This window comes from Nelumbo nucifera, chromosome 5 (assembly GCF_055504915.1).
Source record: "Nelumbo nucifera cultivar China Antique chromosome 5, China Antique-T2T, whole genome shotgun sequence".
In the NCBI taxonomy this organism is placed as follows: domain Eukaryota; kingdom Viridiplantae; phylum Streptophyta; class Magnoliopsida; order Proteales; family Nelumbonaceae; genus Nelumbo; species Nelumbo nucifera.
Window position 1 is genome coordinate 6,014,302 of NC_142653.1, and position 15,715 is coordinate 6,030,016.

At 40.7% G+C, this 15,715-nt stretch overlaps 1 protein-coding gene across 1 annotated transcript; it reads right to left on the reverse strand.

The window, feature by feature from the left end:
• Positions 1-4,387: 4,387 nt before the first annotated feature.
• LOC104609055 (Thioredoxin superfamily protein) lies at positions 4,388-15,379 on the reverse strand. The gene is made up of 7 exons (XM_010275261.3): positions 14,736-15,379; positions 13,392-13,438; positions 13,154-13,268; positions 5,236-5,280; positions 5,082-5,141; positions 4,877-4,972; positions 4,388-4,749 (listed from the first exon to the last, which is right to left on the reverse strand). The coding sequence occupies exons 1-7, from the start codon at positions 15,024-15,026 to the stop codon at positions 4,630-4,632; spliced, it is 774 nt and encodes a 257-aa protein (XP_010273563.1). The 5' UTR covers positions 15,027-15,379; the 3' UTR covers positions 4,388-4,629.
• Positions 15,380-15,715: the final 336 nt, after the last annotated feature.

Genomic DNA, 15,715 nt, shown 5'->3' on the forward strand with positions numbered 1-15,715 from the left:
ACCTGGTCGGGTTACCTGACATAGAAACCGAAACCGACCCAGTGTTAAGCAAAACCGACCTGGTCGGTTTCAGTTGGGTTGGGTCGGTTTCGGTTCTAAGTTCATCCCTTTGATAAAATCTTGCTAATTTTAAAAACAGTCATAAATTGAACATCATTTCAGCCATCTCCTATGATAAAATTTAAATGAAAAGTTAATCACAAAAGTTGTTCATTAATCACTATTCACTAATCCAAAGTTTCTTGCAACTATTCAAAAACTAGGTGGCCTAATGGGCTTTGGAACTTCATGTTTGAACTAGGAACTAAGTCGGTTCGGTTCGGGTCGGTTTCGGTTTTCTTGTGTGAAAACCGAAACCGACCCGAATCATCGGTTTAGGAATTTGCACAATCCGAAACCGACCCGTGCTGATGAAAACCCGGCCGACTCGGGTTGGTCGGTTTGGTCGGGTTGGGCCTTCTTATGAATAGCCCTACATGATACAACATTAGAACATGGGCTCCACGTGCAATATATCAAACCCAAGTTTACTATGTCCAGTGGATTTTAAATCACAATATTATTAAAACCATCCATTAATATATTTTTTGTATTTAAATGTCTTATTTTTATTAGTATTTCTTAAATTTTATTTTTTAAGTGGAATTGAAATATTTTTAAATAACATCTTAAGGAAACCAAATTTCTTAATTTTTATTAGCTATTATAAGATAAATGTGTTTTAATTTGGACAAATTTCTTAAAGTATACTTATGGTTCAGATAACTGACTAACTCTACCTTATTGTTTACATATTATCTTAAAGTACCTTTTAAGTTTTTTAACAATTGTCTAGGTTAGTTAAAATACATTCTGTTTACATGTGACTGATATATTTTTTAAACTTCCTAAAATACCATTTTTATGGTTATACTCCATCTCAGTTCGTCTCCGATTTTGTCTTCGTCTGTCTCTATCTCCATCTCCGACTCCATCTTCCCGTCTCTGTTTTAGTAAAACACCTATTAATAGGAAATGCCAATTAAAACGCCCACTAATAACAAAGAATGACCGTGTTTCTGCAACTTGTTTTCTCCCTACAGTATTATTAATACTAGAAGACGTACACTGCAGCTCCATGGTAATGTGGTACAACCAAATGTCTGCCTCCAATTTCATGGTAGGGGCTTCCTCCATGATTTTTCATTTTTAATAACAAATGTACACAACAAAAAAATTAATATTATTCATTAAAATGAATTTCAATAAATCATAACAAATTGTTGACAACAATGAAAAATCTACCTCTCGGTGGGGGAAATTCGAGGGCAACAATGCAATCTTACAATTGGCCCTTCTCCCATCGATTAAAGGGTTCGGTTCTAGACAAGTCCTCCTTGCCTACTCTGGATCAAGACGACCCTGGGGGGGCAGAGGATAAGCCAAGCACCGGGGTTAGACTGCAACATGCAATCGGAACTAGGGGAGGGGACAAATGGTGTTATCATGGATGCAAAGGCTACAAGGGAAGCAAAAGATGTACATGCCTACATGGTAAAACAGAGTCATTATCATCCACCCTTTTTGCTCTCTACCCAACCGGTCTTTGTCGCTTGCAATCAAATTCATCCGTCCCCTAGCCTTTATGTTTGAATCTAGTTGCAAAGACTTGAATTCACAATAAACAACGGAGAACTCTCTTTGTCTTGCAGTGATGGCTAGGACAAGAATGAAGAAGAAAGTAGTTCCTCTTCATCCTTTCAATGGACCCAAACTATCTTATAGTTCTTGAAAATTTTCACCAGTTGGGTTTTATTTTGAAAGTTTGAGGAATAGTGAAGGGTAAATTTGACATTTCATTTTGTTCTCTTAGTGCTTAACGATAATGTCAATTGTCAAAAAACTTGAGGGTATTTTAAGACAATATGTAAACAGTAAGGATAGAGTTAGTCAATTTCCTAAACTATAAGGGTACTTTAAGAAATTTGCCTTTTTAATTTTTACCAAGTTTTATTAATAGTTATTATTTTTAATTGAAAGTTTAGTGGGTTTTAAATTAATAATTTTTTAGAATAATACTTTTATTTTTCAGCCCCAACCTATTTAGGTTAATATTTTATTGTATTATTAATATAAAAGTCTTAAAGACTTAAAGGCTGATTTACTACTTGAATTATTTTGTTCAATTTTAAAAATAAAAATTCTCTCTCTCTCTCTCTCTCTCTCTATATATATATATATATTGGGAGTGTTTGAAAATAAGTGCTTATTTGGGCATGGACCACACCATTAAACACTTATTGGTGTTTGGGAAATAAGCCTGAAATAAGTACTTTTTCATTTTTTTTCTTCCAAAATTATCCCTAGTTGAATTTTATAAAACTACTTTTGTAAAAATACTTCATAAAAATGCTTTTAGAAAAGTGCTTTTATAAAATTTGAAAGAAAATAAAGGACAAAATAGTCACAAATGTTTTTTTAGAGAAAAAAGACTACCAAACACCCAATATGAAATAAGTATTTATTTTTAAAATAAGCACTTGAAAAAGTTGGATGTCAAATACAAATAAGAATAAACACTTATTTTTAATATAAGCACTCCCAAGCATGGTCATAGATATATAGATATATAGGTTCATTACCTTTCAACAGCGGGAAGATTTAGAAACTATGGTGAACATTTGAGGATTGACCTCAAGTTGATTTTCTGGTCAAGTCAAGACCAAATCGATCAGAATTGTTGAACCGGTCAGTCTAACACCATGAACACAGCACACACTATTCATTTGGTAGTGATTGCAATTGAAACTTTTATTCTTGTATTATTGCTCAGGCTCAGCTTAGGAAGAGTACAAATGCAAACTCCAGTATATAGACGTGGACTCAATTCCTATAACCACCATCTTTTTTTTTTTTTTCTGGGGGGGGGGGCACCAAAAAACAAGAACCTTTGTTGTACTCTGGGCATTATACATCCATTTGAGTCTCCTGTTTGGCTGTTTCCAAGACCATTGTTCAATGTTGAATGTATTTTTTATTTTTTATGTATTTGGAAAGCAGCATTTTCTTGCTTCCAAAGTTTATCCAGTCTATAGGGCTGCAAACAGATCGAATTGAATCTGATTTGATTAGCTTATATTCAAATTTGAATCAAATCATATCCATCAGATTATTATATCAAAGTGGAATTGAATTTGGATTGCAATCAGATAATGGTGTTAATAAATTAAACTGAAAATGATCAAAATATCATATAATATTAATAAAATGAACTACAAATGGCTTTGAAATGGTCCATGAACATAATGATCCCAACATTTAAACCGACTTTACAAGTAGATACAATCATACAATATAAACTTGGGAAAATCTATGATACCGGAAAAGCTTTGACCGATCAAAGCACTCCCGTGAATTTTAATTAATACCACCTGATTTGTCACCTCTTTTATGATTCCAGTTGATTGGTGGTAAACTTTTACGGTATCATATCTTCCTGGTATCATAGTATATAATTATATAGGTAAGTTAAATCAAATCAGATTTTACTGGATGATCAAATTCGATTTGCAGCCTTACCAGTCTACCCCTCCCACCAGATATAATGCCCCTCTTGTCATGTATTAATGATGTTTTTATTTCCATGTAGGAGCAGAACACAAGTTTTGACTGAAGACAAAGTCAGAAGTACAACTCAAATTTTACAGACTGAAAAATAATCCTGCTTTATGGCGAGGCAAAATAGATCCTACAACTAACCGTTTTTTTATTCAAGTAATAACACAGTTGTGGGTGCTGATTCTTGCCCAATTACCCACAGGACGTGATCCATCCAATAACAGCTGATCTCTAAAAGATGGCATTTGTGACAAATAATAGGGCCCAATACCCATCTCCATACCATGAGTTCCCTGACTCAAGATTTGGTCAATGCAGACAACTGCTTTTGCGTCTCCACAATGTTTGGAACTTGACTTGTCATGGTTTCAAGCTTTAGCGGTTGTGTTTCTTCCAATCCTTCGTTCTGTAAAGCAAAGAGATTTTTTTTTTTTTCCAACCGTATCCTACGAATAAAACTACATGGGAATGATGGAACAGAACAATAGTACACCTCGTTTTGAAGAGTGAAGAAGTACAAAACATTAAATAGGCTGTGTTTGGTTTGAAGGAAAAGGTGGGGAAGGGCCTAAAAGGACGCCCCAAAGTAGAAAAGAAAAGGAAATGAGTTAGGGTGACCTAGATGAGAAGAAGGCTGATGCAGGTAGAATCAGAACAAGTAACTGCAGAGATATTTAAGGAGAAATTTATTCCAATCCTGTGGGTTTAGCAAATCACTTTGCTCCATAGAGGTAAAACTTCCATTCTTAGGCTTAGAAGCTTGGAAAACTTCAATCAGAAGTTCAGAACATTCTATAAACATCATAGCCAGTGCATGAAAAACTAAATTTTGTGCTCGCCATCTACATAGTATAGTAGTCAGTTAATCAATTTCCACCTAAGGAAAAATTGTCATACCATCAGATGTAAAACAAAAAAAAAAAAAAGATAGTTCAATATGTATAACCTGCAGATATGATAGTTACCAAGTAGGTGTTATTTGACAAACTAGATATATTTGATGACATCTAAATAATAAAGTATAGTCAAGCTTCATGGAACTGTAGCTTTGCAGCAAACATCAAGGATTTCATCCAAAGGGGCATGATCACCTGTCCCTTCATCTTTCCTTGCATATAACAATTGATTACCTTTGAAGACAAACATCCCTCCCTATTAAAGAGGAAAAGACAGAATAACAAAATGAGAAATGGTTGTTGCACTCACTCAAAGACTGGCAATCAAGTTAACTATAAAAGATAACACTTTCAAATATTTTTAAGAAAGCAAAAGACTAGACCTGTTGCAAGACGCTACTTCTATCATCTGGAGTGGCTTCAATGGTATAGTTCTTTACAGCTTTTTGTAGTGATTCAAATCTTGAAAACACCTTGGCCTGTTACATTCCATTTAATGAACAACTCAGAAGCAAATTGCATCTTAAACACTAGAAAAAAAAAAGAAATATCTAGAAAATGCAATTATTTTCAGGGAAAATAAGTTACGCTTGCTGGGTTGAAAAATGTTCTGCCAAAACCATAATATAATCCCAATACATCATATGCCTGCAAGAAAATCACATTACCATTTGCAATAAAAGTGATATCAATGCACAAAAAATGCATTAATGAGATCTTTAACACTGGCATCTTCATTTACCTTGCGATCTAGATCAGCATATAGGCAATCCAATGGAAATGTTAGCTGGTGAGATAATATCAAGTGCAAAAGAATTAGCTCTAGAATAAAAAAGGAAAACTCCAAATTAACACATCTTATAATAACATGGAAAATTTCTAGTCATAAGCAAGGCCTTAATCCACCTCCCCCCCCACCACATACACACACACACACACCAAAAAAAAAGTGCATGCTCATGTACATACACAAATAAATGGTTTGTCAATTGAAAATCTTTCAGGAAGTAAAATATATTTTACTTATCTTTGCTGGGAACATATTGTACTTTTATCTTGAAGATAGCTTGTTATGGACCTAATGGCAACAGAAGCAAATGTTCCAACAAACATGAAGAAGAAGATGACACTTCCTAGAGGAAAATTTTAGGTTCTAAAACAAGTTGAAAAGTTGTGAAATTGATGGTAGCCTTTCTCTTCATCAATCAGATATCTTAATTGGGGAATTAATCCCTAGCCCATTCATCAGTATATTATTAGTACTCTGTCATGATGCTTCAATGAAGACAAACAGTAAACAACCTGGAAAAGTAGATGAACCACATGAATTCTTGGTACCACTGATTTGTGATGCCTTCATTCAAATTTGCTGTGTGAGGCACATCTTTGTCTTCACATTTAACAAACAACGGCATGCTTCATATCACAAAATCTTGGTCTTATTCCTTATTTTTGCATACAATTATTGCTTACATACTGCAAACAGAGATACATACCTTAGGTGCATATGACTTAATGTGGTCATGCTTTATGGGTTAGAAATTTATGCAATCAAGAAATAACATATCTATAGAATGCACATGGACAAAAGATGCAAGAATCAAAGGGGGAGGAGAGAGGAGGAACTCATTTTTTCTTTATTTTTAATATAAATATTTTATATTAAGAAGAATGAAGATGCATAATACTAGTTTAAAGGGGGGGGGAGTCTTGTCAAAGCGGAGGCAAGCGAGTAAAGTGAGCAAGAGCTCCCCCAGCGAAGAGGACCCCGGGGCTCTGCCCTTGGCCAAAACTTTCTTTCCTCCCCTCCCCTTCCCTTTTATTTCTTTTATCTTTTTTTCCTCTTTTTCTTCCCCTTCCCTTCCCTTTCTTTTCCTTTCCTTTCCTTTCCTTTCCTTTCCTTTCCTTTCCTTTCCTTTCTTTTTCTTTCTTTTTTTTTCCTGTCTTTTCGTATGAGGTGTATGTGAGGCGCGCATGAGGCATACGCCTCTAGCATGCCTCATGAAAAAGGCATATGAGGCATACTCCTTAGAGGTATCAACGCCTCTGGCATACAGCTCTAGGCGTTTTGATGGCGCCTTGTTGAGGGCCCGGGAATAGGATCTTGTCACGGGTCGGTCCACAGGGAAAACCTCCTGTTTTTCCTTGTTCCTTCCTACTCGTGATGAACCTATCTTGGCGCCTTCGGTGATTTGTCCAAGAGATCACCAACTCTCCTAACTCACTCTTGACTGAATAATTTGATATCTCATTCAATAATGGGGTCTCCTTAAATAGGAGATTACAAGAGTCCTAATCAAAGGGAGTCTCCTTGCTGAATTGGGAGACTTCCAGTTCTATCTTGCTAAGGATAAGATAAGCTAATCCTAATCTGATAAGCTACTAACAAGATAAGATAAGCTAAGCTAATCCTAATCTGATAAGCTATTAACAAGATAAGATAAGAGATAAGAGATAAGAACAAGCAAAATGAGCTAATCTGATCTAGATAAGGCTGTTGTTGCCAAACTGGGTAGGATGAGCATCATTGAATCCTTGCTGCTACTGGCGGTGGGCCCGGGGCCTGTTGCTGCCGGCGGCGATGGTACGTCTTCCCGAGGAAGGCGTCCATAACATTACTCCCCTCCTGGACTACGAGCTTGTCCTCAAGCTCGAAAGCTGGATACGTGTCTTGGAACTCTGCCAATGGGATCCATGTGGCTTCTGTTGGTGGTAGATCACACCATTCCACCAAGACTTCAAGGATTCCACGATTGAAACGAGAGAGGGTGACAGTTTTAGGCTGGGGGACCAGTTTGCCATCTTTCAAGGGTGGCAGGGAGGGAATTTGGTCCGGGGGAACACCCGTAAATGGTTTCAGCAAGGAGATGTGGAAGACATCATGGATTCGGCTAGTCTCTGGCAATTCCAGCTGGTAGGCCACACTGCCAATCCGTCGCAGAACCTTGTAGGGCCCATAGAACTTAGGGGCCAGTTTCGGGGCAGCCTTGTGGCGCAAGGAGCGCTGCCGGTAGGGCTGGAGCTTCAACCAAACAAATTGTCCTGAATCGAACGACAGTTCCCGGTGGTGCTTATCATAGTGGAGCTTCATGCGGAGCTGGGCCTGCTGTAAGCGAATGCGGACGTTGGCGAGGAGGGCGTCGCGTTCTTGTAAGGAGTGATTGATTGCGTCCAAGCGAGTAGATCCGGGCTCATAGGACAGCAAGTGGGGAGGATCCCTGCCGTAAACGACGCGAAAGGGAGTCATGCTGAGGGAGGAATGTAGGCTGTGTTGTAGCAGTACTCGGCCCAAGGAAGCCATTCCAACCACCGTCGAGGTTGATCGCCTACGAAACAGCGGAGATACATCTCGATAGTGCGGTTAACCACTTCCGTCTGACCGTCAGTTTGTGGCCGGTAAGCTGATGAGTAGGCCAGGGTGGTGCCGTGTAGTCGAAATAACTCTTTCCAGAAGGCACTAGTGAAGACCGGGTCTCTATCGCTGACGATGGATTCCGGCAACCCATGTAAGCGAAAGATATGTGTAAAGAAGGCGAGGGCAACCGAAGTGGCACTATACGGGTGTGATAGAGGAATGAAGTGCGCGTATTTAGAGAAGCGGTCGACTACCACAAAGAGAACTGATTTGCCCCCTACCTTGGGAAGTCCCTCAATGAAGTCCATGGAGATGTCGGCCCAGATCTGCGATGGGATGGAAAGGGGCTGAAGGAGGCCTGCCGGGTGTAGGTTTTCCCATTTGTGCTGTTGGCATGTGGAGCAATTCTGGACAAAATCTCGAATAGAAGTCTTCATACCTTGCCAATGGAAATCAGTCCAGACGCGGTGTAGTGTTTTTTGAATGCCCTCATCGGTGAAGTTATGGATGCTGGTGATGATGGTGGGAATCAATGGGCAGTCTGCTAAAAGATGGACTCGTCCCTTATACAGTACCAACCCGTCGTGAAGTGACCAATCGGGGTCGGCCGTGCCAGTCTGGATCTTCTGCAGTAAGAGCGACCATTCCAGGGACTGTGGTGCTGCCTTCTTAATGTCGTCAAACAGAGAGATTCGAGGTAGGGAAATGCTACATAGAACCATCGCGTCCTCTTCTCGCCTAGACAAGGCATCAGCTGCACGATTAGAGGATCCCGCCTTATATTCCACCCAGAAGTCAAACCCGAGCAGTTTGCTAACCCAATGCTGCTGAGGGGAAGTGGTGAGACGCTGCTCTAACAGGTATTTGAGGCTGTAATGATCAGTTTTGACGATGAACGATCGCCCCCACAAATACGGCCTCCAGTGCTGTATGGCTCGGGCAAGGCCGATTAGTTCGCGCTCATAGGCTGGAATCTTCAGATGCCGGTCGGCCAATCTGCGGCTGAAGAAAGCGATCGGGTGCCCTTGCTGCTGTAGTACGGCCCCGATACCCACTCCGGAAGCATCGCACTCAACTGTAAATTCGAGGGCGAAATTAGGTAATTGCAGGACAAGGGTTGAAGACAATGCATTTCGCAGTGATAGAAAAGCTTCATCAGCTGCGTCGTCCCACCGGAAGGAGTTTCTCTTCAACAGGTTGGTTAACGGGGCTGGCAACACTCCATAGTTCTGTACAAATTTGCGGTAGTAACCCGTTAAACCGAGGAACCCGCGTAAGGCCTTGGCGGATTGAGGTTTGGGCTATTCTGTTATAGCCTGAATCTTGGAACTATCAACTGTTACACCCTGCCCATGGATGATGTGGCCGAGGTAAAGAACCTGTCGTTCCCCGAAGGAGCACTTGGACCGTTTCAGGAATAAGCTGTGTTGGCGTAGGAGTACGAAAACGGTCCTCAGATGGTGGACATGCTCTACCCATGATTTGCTGTAAACGAGGATATCATCAAAGAAAACTAAAACAAATTTGCACAGATGGGGCTGGAATACCTCGTTCATTAGTGCCTGAAATGTAGATGGTGCATTGGAGAGTCCGAATGGCGTGACTAAAAATTCGAAGTGGCCATGGTGGGTGCGAAAAGCAGTCTTCTTCACGTCACTGGGAGCCATGTGAACTTGGAAATATCCGGACCTGAGGTCCAACTTAGAGAAATACTGGACACCATGCAACTCGTCCAGCAGTTCGTCCACAACGGGAATAGGGAACTTATCTTTGATCGTCCGGTCATTGAGTTCTCTATAGTCAACACAGAACCTCCACGTTCCATCCTGCTTCGCCACCAACAAAACCGGCGAAGAGAAGGGGGAGTGACTTTTGCGTATGATCCCTTGGTTCAGCATCGCTGTACATTGTTTTTCTATCTCATCCTTCTGTAAGTGAGGGTAGCGATATGGCCTGACAACGACTGGTGCTGAACCCGCCACCAAAGGAATACGATGGTCGCAAGCTCGGGAAGGGGGAAGGCCCTTCGGTTCCTGGAACAGATCTGAAAACTCGGCGAGAAGTTTTTCCATGGCTGCCGGTTCTGTCTGGAGTGCATGAACCTGCGGTGTCTTTTCTTTAACCCTGCAACCATGCCATGAAACTTGCTTGCCATTCAGGTGGAAGGTCATGGTGAGTGCGCTGAAGTCCCACAAAATCGGGCCTAGGGTAATTAACCATTTGACCCCGAGAACAATATCGAACCCATCCAATGAGAGTACAAATAAATCAACAAGAATTAGTTCAGAATTGACCTGTACTGGGACGTCCTTACAAATCCCTGGACTGTGAACTTTTTCACCATTTGCGACGGCTACCTGTAGTCGCGGCCGGAGTTCCATTGGTAGTTTTAACTGCAGGGCTACATGTTCACTTATGAAGTTGTTTGTGCTCCCTGAATCGACGAGAATGCGCACCGGCTGACCTACGATCTGTGCCTGTAACTGCATGGTCTGAGAGGTTTTAATACCGGTGATCGCATGGAGAGAGATCTCTGGTTCGAATGTGACGGGTTCCCCTTCCTCCTCCTCTTGCTCATCTATGAGAAGGCAAAAAAGCCTCTTGCATCTATGTCCTGCCGAGTAGAGGTCATCACAGTTGAAACATTGACCTCTCGCTCGGCGCTCTGCCATTTCTGCCCTGGTCAAGCACTTGATGGGAGGAATGACCATGTTACTGTTTGTACTTGTCACTGCTCTAGAGGTGGTGGTCGTGGGAAGCTTCATTTCCCGGCGGGTAGTAGAAGAGGGGGTCGTTGCTGCTGGTCTTGGGGGCACCCACGAGTTCGGTGGACGACCCACATTAAAAATTCCGCGGCTGAGCTACAGCTTGCGCTCAAATGAGTGGGCTAAGTTCATGGTTGTGACCAAATTTGGGGGATTCTGCATCTCGACATCCACTCGCAGGGGTTCTGCTAACCCTGCTGTGAACATATCCACTTGCTGGTCTGGTCGCACGGAGGATGCCCTCACGAGGAGGGTTTGGAACTGTCGCTGGTTTTCAGCAACTGTTTCGGTCTGTTTAAGGTTAATTAGCTCGCCCAGTGGGTTGCTGGTCAATGGGGGTCCGAACTGAAGAAGGCAATAGGATTTAAACTGGGGCCAACTGAGCCCGGGTTCTTCTTGCTCTAACCGATAAAACCAAAGCTGTGCTTCTTCTGTTAAAAGAAAGGCGGCAAGGCTTACCTTGTCCCAGTCATTTGTCTGTTGATTCCGGAAGAACTGCTCGCAGCGATACAGCCAGCCTAGGGGGTCTCCGTTGCCGTTGTACGATGGGAACTCCAGCCTGCTGTACTTGGGGATGATGGCTGCTCCATGGCCGACAGACTGCTGTTCGCCGGAAGACTCCGGCAGATCTGGCCGGCGGTCGTTAGCTGTTGTCCCTCCGTCAGAGTTCCTTTCCCTGCTGGAAAGAAACATCTCCATTAGTCGTCGCAGTTCTCGCACTTCACCTTTGATCTCACGAACTTCGGAGCTGGTCTCCACGAGTTGGTGCTCGAGGTCGTGGACCCTAGAAGGTAGCTGCTCCAGATCTCCCATGACGCCTTGCTCTGATACCAAGTTGTTGAGGGCCCGAGAATAGGATCTCGTCACGGGTCGGTCTACGGGGAAAACTTCCTATTTTCCCTTGTTCCTTCCTGCTCGTGATGAACCTATCTTGACGCCTTCGGTGATTTGTCCAAGAGATCACCAACTCTCCTAACTCACTCTTGACTGAATAATTTGATATCTCATTCAATAATGGGGTCTCCTTAAATAGGAGATTACAAGAGTCCTAATCAAAGGGAGTCTCCTTGTCGAATAGGGAGACTTCCAGTTCTATCTTGCTAAGGATAAAATAAGCTAATCCTAATCTGATAAGCTACTAACAAGATAAGATAAGCTAAGCTAATCCTAATCTGATTAGCTATTAACAAGATAAGATAAGAGATAAGAACAATAAGATAAGAACAAGCAAAATGAGCTAATCTAATCTAGATAAGGCTGCTGTTGCCGAACTGGGTAGGATGAGCATCACTGAATCCTTGCTGCTGCTGGCGGTGGGCCCGGGGCCTGTTGCTGCCGGCGGCGATGGTACGTCTTCCCGAGGAAGGCGTCCATAACACGTCTCCAGGCGTACACCTTACACACCTTTTAAAACACTGCTTCTAATTTACACCATAGACTAGTGACTGCAGTAGTGAAAATTAATGGAGATGGTTTGGTAATTTCCACCATAGACTAACGACTGCAGTAGTGAGGTTTAATATCATGTAAGCTTAAGCTTTGAAGATGGTAAGAGGAACAAAAGGGTTATTCTTCGAAGCATAATGAAACACAATTTAGCCTGCAAATGATCACACATGATCTATTTTTGCTTTGTTGGAGCTGCTACTTGACACCTCCAAATCTTTTCCCTCATCAAACATGGATCAGTATCCAAGTTATGGTATGGCAAGTCCAAGTTCTATCATTGCATCAAACAAAGCATGATAACAACCTTTACCTTGTTTTTCTACCTGAGATCACAACAAAATTTATCTAAGAAGCCAAAAGAATGAGAAAAAAAAAGCATCCATGCAAGCCTGAAATTTGCCAAAACCACACTGAGACTAGGGATGCATATTCAAATTGAGAAAGCAGATTAAACACTAAAATTGCATATCGTTTGCAAGTGCTCAAAGAATAAACCTTAGCAGAATGATAATCAACTGAGCAGTAAATTGGTAAATGCAGTTCATTACAAATGAGTTGATTAGGTTCTAGGGTGAATGGAGTCACTAACTTTAGAGATGCTACCTCTATAATGGATTTCAGATAATTGGAAATATATACAATTACTAGAAAATGTCTGATCACAAACAAAAGATACTGATGCAACCTTCTGAAATCTTTTGGAATCATAATGGAAAATGTATTGATATTTTAGGAGAGCTCAAGAAATTAATTATTCCAATTCTTCTAATATTTTTTATCATCAATAAACAGATCTTAAAATTATGCACCCAAATGTTACAAAAATTACAATGAAACAATTCCTTCTACCTTAGTACCTTTCCCAAATGTCCATTAAATATGTTACCCGAAACTACATAAAATACAAGGAGTTCAAATGAGTCAAACATAGCTACAACTAATAGAAGCCCTTGCCTTTTCCCTTTCTCATTTCTTTCTTGTAATACCCATATAGAAGTGATGCTTTACTTTTAATGAACAAATATCATATGCATCCTCCAGTGGAAGGGATGAAAATACAATATGGTAAACAGATAGCAAGCATTAAGTACCCGTTCAGCAAGAATACGAGCTTTGTTAGGAGTTCCAACCCCTACAGCAATTAGTTTCACACCAGCTGAATCAAATAGTGGTTTTGACTCTTTCAGAGTGGATGCAAGTTCCCAGCTTCAGAAAACACACAAAAAAGATGGAAAAAAGGAAGAAACGAAATTATAAGTAATCATGTCTCCTGAATAAAAATATCATTTTCTGGTTAAGTAGCAATGAAATGTAAAAGTTTCCACTTACCAGCAAGGGCATCCAAAATGCCTCAAAAGTGCAACCACTGCCATTCCCTGAGAATGAGAAATTGGGCTCTGATGTTGAGGGCAGAGATGATGACAGGGAAGTTTAAAGAAAATGCCAAACAACTATAATGTTTATGAAAATATATAGAAGGGCAAACTGATCAAGACTAAGCACCTTGAACAAACATTAATTGTAAGTGCTTTCATTAAAAAAGCAACAAAGAGAAATGTCTTCTGTTTAAACAAGTGAATTAGAATATAATCCCATATATCTAAATGTAAATTCAAGCAAATAAGAAATAGAAATCAAAGACCAACAGATTGGCATTCATAATCATCATAGCCTTGTCTAACTCTATGAGATCGGCTACATGAATCCTTTTTTGCCATTCTATTCTGTTCAGTGCCATATCTAACGTTAAATTATCTAAACCATTTCTTATTACTTCCACCCAAGTTCTTTTCAGTCTGCCCTTAGCTCTTCTAACTCCTTAAACTTCTAACAGATCATTTTTCCTAACAGGTGCTGTAGATGGATGGCCTCCTATGCACATGACCAAACCATCTCAATCCACTTTTTCTCATTTTATCACATATTGGAGTTGCTCCTACCTCCTAGGTTCCTTTGTATGACTTCATTTCTAACCTTGTCCATTCTAGTTTTATCACTCATCCATCTAAGCATTCACATTTCTGCCACACTCATTTTTTGGACTTAATATTCCTTTACTGCCTAGCACTTTACTCCATACAACATAACTAGCCAGCAATTGTTTTATAGAATTTTCCTTTTAGCAGAAGTGGTAATTTCCTATCACATACTTACCCCTCCATTTAGCCCATCCTTCTTTATTTCTATGCGTGACATCCTCCTAAAACTCTTCTTTGTTATGAATTATTGAACCAAGGTAGTGGAAATGTCATATTGAGTAACATAGCATATATTGTTTTTATTCATACTTATATTTTGAAACCTTTTGTTTCTAATATAGTTGTCCATAAATCTAATTTTGCATTGAAGTCTTAACTAGTTTCATCAATTAATATTATGTCATCAACAAACATCAGGCACCGTGGGGCATAGGAAAAATAAAAATTTCTATTAGTAACACTGGTGTCGATAACTTACAAGGCAAGACTAATACTGTGGGAACCAAAGAATAAAACTTTTGGTCATATCTCATATGAATGTGGAGTGCAGTGAAATCCCAAAACAACAGTAATTCGGACAAGTATCACCATTAGCGCAGAATTTACAATTCAAGAAGCTCCAAACAGAATAAAAGTAATATGCCAGTCCAATCCAGAAACGTGTAGGCCAGAATTGAAAATAAAAGATTTTAACCTCTTTCTGATCCCAAAGGTCCTTGAACATGACTGGTTCTCCGGACGCAGTGAAGATGCTAACATCGCCGAGGATGTGACCGATGCTTCCACTGAAACCAGACGCAGAGGCTCTTGCAACGAGAAGAGGAAGTGTCCTCTCCTTACCCAATTTCGTCGAAAGGATACCAACGGATGAGGCGGTAGACGAAAGAGGCGATGTCAAGGAATAATGAGAGCTGGAAGAAGGGGAAAGGGAAGGGAGAAAGCGAGGTTGTGGAAATGCCAAGGCCTGTGCAGAGAGCACAGACATGGTTTCAACTTTGAAGATTCCTTAATCGATAGGAATTAGGATGAAGACAGCAGACCTTAAACCCAGGGACTGGTTCCTTCCCCGATCGTTCAGGAGCCAAAGAAAAAAGAGCGATGGAAAAGCAACGACTTTTCAATAATTTTTGTGACTTGTGAGGTTAGCCACTCAGCCACAACGACTGTCGACTATACTCTCTTGTACATGCATCTTAAACCGCTCATCACATTGCAGCTACTGCAGGATATATAACGTTTGGCTCAAACCTCGTTCCCTTTGTGGTGCAATTTCATTTGCACTGATGCAAAAGTATTGGATTGCCATGGCGTATGAATGAGTTAAGCCTAAATTTCGATGTATTTTGGTTTAAGAAAACCTTGTTTTATGGGAAAATCTAAGATACTAGAAACACAGGAGGAAGGGCTTTGAATTGAACCCCATAGTTTAACAATGGTCAAATCAAAAGTCGATGAGGATGATAACGAATATGTTATGGTCCTGCACGTAGGATCTCGTCACGGGTCAGTCCACGGTGAGAAAGCCCTGCTTTCCCTTGTGCCTTCTCATGCGGGCAGACCCTATTGCGGAAACTGAATGGGTGATTTGTCCAAGAGACCACCCGAACTCTCCCTTGGGATGATTTGTCAAAAAATCACCAAAACTCTCCTCACTCTTTTCTTGACTGGAAAACT